We start from the raw sequence: 9,333 nt of genomic DNA on the forward strand, positions 1-9,333 counted from the left end.
TCCATTATATAAATAAACTCAAAGGAAAAAAAACCATACGATCATCTCATTAGATGCTGAAAAAGCCTTTGAGAAAGCACAATACTCCTATATGTCAAAAGTATTGGAGAGATCAGGAATTTAAGGTCTATATCTAAACATAACAAAAGCAATGTACAGCAAACCAATTAGCCAACATCAAACTTAATGGAGAGAAACTTGAAGCAATCCCACTAAAATCAGGAACTAGACAAGGCTGCCCACTCTCCCCCTATCTATTCGATATTGTACATGAAGTTCTAGCCAAAGCGATTAGGCCTCAAAAGGAGTTCAAAGTGATACAAATTGGAAAAGAAGTAAAGATATCACTAGTTCCAGATGATATGATAGTTTGTATAAGTGACACCAAAATTTCCACCAGAGAACTACACCTAATAAACAACTTCAGCAAAGTGGCTGGATATAAAATTAACTCTAATAATTTAGTAGCCTTCCTCTACTAAAAGGATAAATGGGCTGAGAAAGAAGTTAGGGAACAACACCCTTCACAATACTCACAAATAACATAAAATGTCTTGGCGTGACAGTAACCAAGCAAGTGAAAGATCTGTATGTCAGGAACTTCAAGTCTCTTAAAAAAATTGAAGAAGACCTCAGAAGATTTTCTTATGCTCATGAACTGGCAGGATTAACATAGTAAAAATGGCCATCTTACCAAAAGTAATTACAGATTCAATGCAATCCTCATCAAAATTCCAACTCAATTCTTCACAGAAATAGAAAGAGGAATTCTCAAATTCATCTGGAATAACAACGAATCCAGGATAGTGAAAACCAACAATAAATGAACTTCTAGGGAATCACCCATTCCTGACCGAAAGCTGTACTACAGAGCAATAGTGATTAAAACCACATGGTATTGGTACAGAGACAGACAGATTGAACAGTGGAATAGAATTGAAGACCCAGAAATAAATCCACACACTTGTGGTCACTTGATCTTTGACAAAGAAGCTAAAACCATGTAGTGGAAAAAAAGATGGTATTTTCAACAAATGGTGCTGGTTCAACTCGCAGTCCACATGTAGAAGAATGTGAATTGATCCATTCTTACCTCCTTGTAGAAAATTCAAGTCCAAGCGGATCAAGGACCTCCACATAAAACCAGATACACTGAATCTAATAGAAGAAAAAGTGGGGAAGACCTTGGCACACATTAGCAGAGGGGAAAAATTCCTGAACAGAACACCAATGGCTCATGCCCTAAAATCAATAATTGACAAATGGGTTCTCATAAAATTGTAAAGCTTCTGTAAGTCAAAGGACAAAGGACTGTCAATGGGACAAAACAGCAACCCACAGATTGGGAAAAGATCTTTACCAACCCTACATCCGATAGGGGGGTACTATCCCAAATATACAAAGAACTCAAGAAGTTGGACTCCAGAGCACCAAATAACCTTATTAAAAATGGGGTACAGAGCTAAATAAAGAATTCTCAACTGAGGAATACTGAATGGCTGAGATGCACCTAAAGAAATGGTCAACTTCCTTAGTCATCAGGGAAATGCAAATCAAAACAACCCTGAGATTCCACATCACACCAATCAGAATGGCTAAGATAAAAACCACAGGTGACAGCACATGCTGGTAAGGATGTGGAGAAAGAAGAACACTCCTCCATTTCTGGTAGGTCTGCAAGCTGGTAAAACCACTTGTAAATCTATCTGACCGTTCCTCAGAAAATTGGAAATAGTTCTATAAGAAGACCCAGCTATACCACTCCTGGGCATATACCCAAAGGATGCTCTAACTTATAATAGGAACACATACTCCACTGTGTATAGCAGCATTATTTATAGGAGCCAGGAACCGGAAAGAACCCAGATTTCCCTCAACAGATTAATGGATACAGAAAATGTAGAACGTTTACACAATGGAGTACTACTCAGCTATTAAAACCAATGACTTCATGAAATTCACAGGCAAATGAATGGAACTAGAAAATATCATCTTGAGTGAGGTAACCCACACACAAAAGAACACATGGTATATACTCACTGATAAGTGGATTTTAGTCCAAAAGCTCAGAACACTCACAATACTCCAAACATAAGGACCAAAGTGCAGTTGCTTCAATACTACATAGAATGGGGAACAAAACAACCACAGGAAGTAGAGGTAGGTAGGGGCATGGGAGAGAGAGAGAAGGGGAGGAACAAAAAGGGAGGACAGGATCAGGTATTGGAAGGGACAAGAGAGAAGTACAGAGGGTCAGGAAATTGAATAGGATCATGTAGCAATGGGGGATGCAGAACTGGGGATAGTCATTAGAAATTTCTGGACTTCAGGGAAGTGAGTGGCTCCCAAGATCCAATGGTAATGACTTTAGCCAAAATATCCAATAAAGGGGAGATACAACCTGTAGAGACCACCTCCAATAGATAGGCATGGCCCCCAGTTGAGTGTTGGGGCCACTCACACATCTTTCAATTTTTAACCTGGAAATGTTCCTGTCTAATGGAAAGACAAAAAAGGGAACAGAGACTGAAGGAAAGGCCATCTCACCTAGGGAATCCATCCCATCTGAAGACACCAAACCCCCACACTATTGCTGATGCCAAGAAGCACTCGTCATCAGGAACCTGGTGTGGCTATTCCCTGAGAGGTTCTACCAGCACCTGACCAATACATATTCAAATACAGCCAACCATCAGACTGAGCATAGGGACCCCAATGGAAGAGCTAGGGGAGGGACTGAAGGAGCTGAAGGGGATTGCAACCACAGAAGAGGAAGAATATCAACTAACTGGACCACCCAGAGCTCTCAGGGACTAAATCACCAACCAAAAAGTATATATGGAGGGAGCCATGACTCCAGATACACTTATATCAGAGGATGGCCTTATCTGATATCAAAGGGAGGGGAGGCCTGTGGAGGCTTGATGCCCCAGCATAAGGGCGATGCTGAGCAATGAGGTGGGAATGGATGAATGGGTAGAGGAACACCCTTATAGAGCCAAAGTGGAGGGGAAAAAGAGAAGATGGGATGGGAGTTTGTGGAGGGGAAACCAGGAAGGGAGATAAAGTTGGAAACGTAAGTGAATAATGATTAATAAAAAAATCATGTAGCTCTCACGCTTACAAAAACACCCAATCCTATCTGTCTTAGTCAGGGTTTCTATACCTGCACAAACATCATGACCAAGAATCAAGTTGGGGAGGAAAGGGTTTATTCGGCTTACATTTCCATACTGCTGTTGATCACCAAAGGATGCAGGACTGGAACTCAAGCAGGTCAGAAAGCAGGAGCTGATGCAGAGGCCATGGAGGGATNTTCTTTACTGGCTTGCNTCCCCTGGCTTGCTCAGNCTGCTNTCTTATAGAANCCAAGACTTCCAACCCAGAGATGGTCTCACCCACAAGGGGCCCTCCCCCCTTGGTCACTAATTGAGAAAATGCCCTGCAGCTGGATCTCATGGAGGCATTTCCCCAACTGAAGCTCCTTTCTCTGTGATAACTCCAGCTGTGTCAAGTTGACACAAAATTAGCCAGTACACTATCCAATGCCATCACAGGAGACCAGATGTAACAACACATTTTCTAAAATCAGTTTAATTAGTTTTGGTAATAAACTATAGTTTATTTATAGTAAATTTATAGTACACATATAAGGTATACTACAAAATAGGTATTTTATTTTTAAAAGCACTAAATGACAAAATGGTTTTTAAAAAACCCTCAAACATTTATGCTACAGTGGCCCAGGATGGATTCATGTAAAGACACCTAGATGGCAACCATGTGGGGACCAGCCCCTTTGCAAACATTTAAACTGAGTGTTCTGCCATTATTAGAGGTCATCTGACCTGGATCTCAGCAGAGGAGCTTGACCATAACATTTTAATATCTTCCTTTTTTTCTTTTCACAATATGTTTTTATTCACAGTATATCACAATCACATCCCCACTCACTGTTCTCTTCCCAGCCCTCCTCCCTTACAAATTAATTCCCTTCCCTTCTACTCAGAGATTGATGATAGAGAGATAGATTATAGATAGATAGATAAACGATAGATAGATGATGGATAGATAGATAAACAGACAGACAGATAGATAGATAGATAGATAGATAGATAGATAGATAGATAGAAGATTGATTGATTGATAGATGGTAGCTATAGATAGGTAGATGATAGATGGATGAATAGATATATGATAGATTGGTCAATGGATAGATAGATGACAAACCAAGACTTAGGAAGTCACTAGATTATCACTTTCTCTCACATTGTAAGAGGATCAAAGGGCATCCTCCAACTCTCATATTTGCTGTAATCTAAGCCATTGCTTGCATGGCACATGCAGATATGTGCCTCCCCTACACAGATATAACAACTGGAGAGAGAAGATATATTCAGAAACCACCATGAAAGAGTTTGAGAATGTATAGAAACAAAGACAATGAAAATACAATGGAAAACAGAAAATATCAAGAGTAGATAATGTTTGAACTTAAAGTCTATAAAGGAAATGTATATTCCTCTCTCCCTCTCTTTGGCCTCATAGTTACACTGAAGTGTAACTTAGGTATGTGGCCTTGGGAATTCAAGATTTTTATGTTTTTCTAAAAATAATTTTAATTTAAATAAAATTGTATCATTTTTTCTCTCTACCTTTCTTTTCTCCCTCCAGCCCCTCCTGGGTTCACTCTCATACATCCTCACATGACTCCCCTCTCAAGTCTATAGCTTCTTCTTCTTCTTCTTCTTCTTCTTCTTCTTCTTCTTCTTCTTCTTCTTCTTCTTCTTCTTCTTCTTCTTTTATTGTTACACATATATGCACAAATATATAAATACAACATACATATCATGAAGAAACTTTTTAAATTCAGAAATCACACAATTATTTTGCCCTTAGTTTCCTCCAGAGGCCGCATCCTTCCCCAGCAGCCTCCAGAATGCCCTCTTTACCTCCTTGTTCCTTAGGGTATATACAAGAGGATTGAGTGTGGGGGTGCCCACTGCATAAAAGAGACCAAAGAACTTGCCCCTCTCTTGGGCATAGGGATTTTTGGGCTGCAGATAGACAGCAATGACTGAGCTGTAGAAGAGGGTGACGACAATGAGGTGGGATGAACAGGTACCAAAAGCTTTCCTGCGCCCTTTTGAAGAGTTAGTTTTCAGTACAGCCCTGGCAATGACACCATAAGAGACAATGATAAGGCTCAGAGGTACAAGCAGGAAGATGACACCTGCAACTGACAACTGAATCTCATTAAAAGTGGTGTCCCCACAAGAGAGTCGAATTAGAGATGGAACTTCACACAAAAAGTCATCTATCTGCCTATGGGAACAGAAGGGCAGTGTGAGGGTGGGTGGTATTTGAACTATGGATTGGACCAAACCTATAGCCCAGGCAACACCTGCCAACTGCTGACATAGGCGAGGGTGGATGATGGTGGCATAGTGCAGGGGCTGACACACAGCCACATAGCGGTCAAAGGCCATTACTGTCAACAGGATGCACTCTGTTGTCCCCAGGAGCATGAAGATGAAGAGCTGGACAGAGCATCCCAGGAAGCTGATGGTCTTTGAGGGGCCCCAGAGGTTGAACAGCATCTGGGGGACACAGGTTGTGGTGAAGCAGAGGTCCAAGAAGGAGAGGTTAGAGAGGAAGAAGTACATTGGAGAGTGGAGCCTGGGGTCCAGGATGGACAGTAGGAGGATGAGTGTGTTTCCTAGGAGAGTCAGGATGTAGGAGCACAAGACAACCACGAAGAGAACCTTTTCCAGTTGTGGGTGTTCAGAGAAGCCCAGCAGGAGGAAGCCCACGGGGGAGCTCTGGTTGACCATGGTGTCTGTGTCTAGTTGGAGGAAAGAGACTGTCAGCTTAGTGTGGTACAAAGGATCTGGTGACAATCCCCTGCTCTTTGTGTGATTCTCAGGACATTGTCAGGACATGCCAGGTGGATATTTTTCTTCTGCTCTCACAAGGTCTACTTCCACACCTATCACCAAGTAGGTCCTTGCCTTCACCTGTTTCACCTGGTCAAACATTGTTTAGTGGCCACAAAGAAATGAAGAATGTGGTGGAGGTTGGGTAGATTTTCTTACTAGTGCCTCTGAATTTCTGGTTAAGGATGGAGAATGTGGATTTCAGATGGGCCAATCAACTCCTTCACTGTTTCAGTAGAAATGTGTTGGGAGCCTTATGTTCGCAGTGTTTTTCTCGTTTTCCTCGGTGCTATCTCATTGCCTATTATCTCTTGGAGGAAGTAGCTAAATACTGTGTTTTAGGTCTCAGGATATACCTTTGAGGAAGAAATCTGTCAAGCATGAACTGTAGATTAGATACATAGTTTACCAAAGTAAACAAACACAGCTAAATAAATAAAAATTAATAATATAAATTAAAACCAATTATTTTGAATGAATTTTCAGGTTGTATCTCTGTTAGTTTTGAAGGCTCATTATTTCTGTGTTGACTTGGTGGATACTCTATGGCATGATTAGAAGTATTTTATTTTATACCTCTTATTTTGTAAGGCAACTCATAAGAGACAGAATAAGTCTATTTGTTTTTGTTAGTTTGAGGCAAGCTCAGGGTCACATTGGGCGTGAACTCAGAGGACAGTCCCATGGCCCCCAGAGGACTCTCTGCAGGTGCCCTAGCATGCCCAGGATTTAGGATCACTGGTGAGTTGAACACAACATCTGTTCCAAACCAACTGTTATGGGCCTGTGACAGCAGGAGCAAGGACAAAGGAGCCCTGCCTGACAAGTGGCTCGGGTTCCTTCTGATCAGTGCTGGTATACTTTGGTTTCAAACACACCAAACAGCCCCACAGTCTCCAGAGGAGGCACCACTTCCAGACTCTATAACATGCCCAAGATCTTAGATACCAGGATAACAGGCAATTGGTTACACCAGGATCTCAGGGTCTCAGAGGAAGCTTGACTGCCAAGAACTCTAACACACACAGAATCTCAGGTTCACAGGATCCCGGAATCACAGGATTACAGAGAAATCTGGACTCTGGAGTCCTGAATCAACCAGGATTGCGGGAAGGACAGGTTCCAATCAGATAAATAGAGGGCAGCAAGCACTTGAGAAAATCAGATGGCAGGAGGCAAGTGTAAGAGCAGAAGCCACAGCCACCAATATTACTTGGCTTCATCAGAACCAAACTATCCCACCATAGCAAGTCCTGGGTATACATCACACCCGAAAAGCAAGATACAGCTCTAAAGTCACTTCTCATGATGATGATGATGGAGGACTTTAAGAAGAAAATAAATAACTCCCTTAAAGAAATAGAGGAAAACACATCCAATCAGGTGATAGAATTGAACAAAGACATCCAGGATCTAAAAATGGAAGTAGAAACAATAAAGAAATCACAAAGGGAGACAACTCTGGAGATAGAAATCCTAAGAAAGAAATCAGGAACCATAGATTCAAGCATCAGCAACAGAATACAAGAGATGGAAGAGAGAAACTCAGGTGCAGAAGATTCCATAGAAAACATGGACACAACAATCAAAGAAAATGCAAAATCCAAAAAGGTCCTANCCCCAAACATCCAGGAAATCCAGGACACAATGAGAAGACCAAATCTAAGATTAATAGGTATAGATGAGAATGAAGACTTTCAACTTAAAGGGCCAGCAAATATCTTCAACAAAATTATAGAAGAAAATTTCCCGTANCTAAAGAAAGAGATGCCCATGAACATTCAAGAAGCCTACAGAACTCAAATAGAATGGACCAGAAAAGAAATTCCTCCTGACACATAATAATCAGAACAACAAATGCACTAAATAAGGATAGAATATTAAAAGCAGTAAGGGAAAAGGGCCAAGTAACATATAAATACAGGCCTATTAGAATTACACCAGACATCTCACCAGAGACTATGAAAGCCATAAGATCCTGGACAGATCTAATACAGACCCTAAGAGAGCACAAATGCAAGCCCAGGCTACTATACCCAGCTAAACTCTAAATTACCATAGATGGAGAAACCAAAGTATCCCATGACAAAACCAAATTCACACAATATCTATCGACTAATCCAGCCCTTCAAAGGATAATCAAGGGAAAACTCCAACACAAGGAGGGAAATGATGCCCTAGAAAAAGCAAGAAAGTAATTCTTCAACAAACCTAAAAGAAGATAGCTGCAAGAACAGAATCCCTATTCTAACAATAAAAATAACAGGAAGAAACAATTACTTTTCCTTAATATTTCTTAATATCACTGGACTCAACTCCCCAATAAAAAGACATAGACTAACAGACTGGCTACAGAAATAGGACCCATTTTGCTGCATACAGGAAATCCACCTCAGGGACAAAGACACTACATCAGAGTGAAAGACTGGAAAACAATTTGCCAAGCAAATGATCCGAAGAAACAAGCTGGAGTAGCCATTCTAATATCAAATGAAATCAACTTCCAATCCAAAGTTATCAAAAAGACAAGGAGGGGCACTTCATACTCATCAAGGGTAAAATCTTAGAAGATGAACTCTCAATTCTGAATATCTAAGCTCCAAATTCAAGGGCATCCACATTCATTAAAGAAACGTTAGTAAAGCTCAAAGCATACATTGCATGTCACACAATAATGGTGGGAGACTTTTTGTTTGTTTGTTTGTTTTTTGGTGGGAAACTTTAACACCCCACTCTCATCAATGGATAGATCCTAAAAACAGAAACTAAACAAAGGCACAGTGAAACTAACAGAAGTTATGAAACAAATGGATTTAACAGATATCTACAGAACATTTTATCCTCAAAAAAAAAAAAAAGGATATACCTTCTAAGCACCTCAAGATACCTTCTCCAAAACTGACCATATAGTCAGTCACAAAACATGGCTCAACAGATACAAAAATATTGAAATTATCCCATTCATCTCATCAGATCACCATGGACTAAGGCTGATCTTCAATAACAACATAAAAAATAGAAAGCCAACGTTGATTTGGAATCTGAATAACACTCTACTCCATGATAACTTGGTCAAGGAAGAAATAAAGAATTGAAAGACTTTTTAGAGTTCAATGAAAATGAAGGCACAGCATACCCAAACGTATGGGACACAGTGAAAGCATTCCTAAGAGTAAAACTCATAGCTCTGAGTGCCACCAAAAAGAAACTAGAGAGAGCATACACTAGCAGCTTGAAAGCACACCTAAAAGATCTAGAACAAAAGGAAGCAAACTGAACCAAGAGGAGTATATCTCAGGAAATAATTAAACTCAGGGCTGAAATCAACCAAATAGAAACAAAAAGAACTAAAAAAAGAATTAACCAAACCAGAAGCTGGTTTTTTTTTTTTTTTTTT

The 9,333-nt window shown here is 40.3% G+C and overlaps 1 protein-coding gene across 1 annotated transcript; it reads right to left on the bottom strand.

The window, feature by feature from the left end:
• Window positions 1-4,875: 4,875 nt before the first annotated feature.
• On the bottom strand, window positions 4,876-5,907 carry LOC110335793 (olfactory receptor 2H1-like). The gene has a single exon (XM_021218156.1). It carries the CDS (start codon window positions 5,832-5,834, stop codon window positions 4,896-4,898), a length of 939 nt encoding a protein of 312 aa, XP_021073815.1. The 5' UTR covers window positions 5,835-5,907; the 3' UTR covers window positions 4,876-4,895.
• Window positions 5,908-9,333: the final 3,426 nt, after the last annotated feature.

The sequence above is a fragment of the Mus pahari genome, chromosome 18, assembly GCF_900095145.1.
Source record: "Mus pahari chromosome 18, PAHARI_EIJ_v1.1, whole genome shotgun sequence".
Classification (NCBI taxonomy): Eukaryota; Metazoa; Chordata; class Mammalia; order Rodentia; family Muridae; genus Mus; species Mus pahari.

Excerpts from the sequence above, each read along its gene's own strand:
- LOC110335793 (XM_021218156.1), bottom strand. The coding sequence starts at position 5,834 with ATGGTCAACCAGAGCTCCCCCGTGGGCTTCCTCCTGCTGGGCTTCTCT.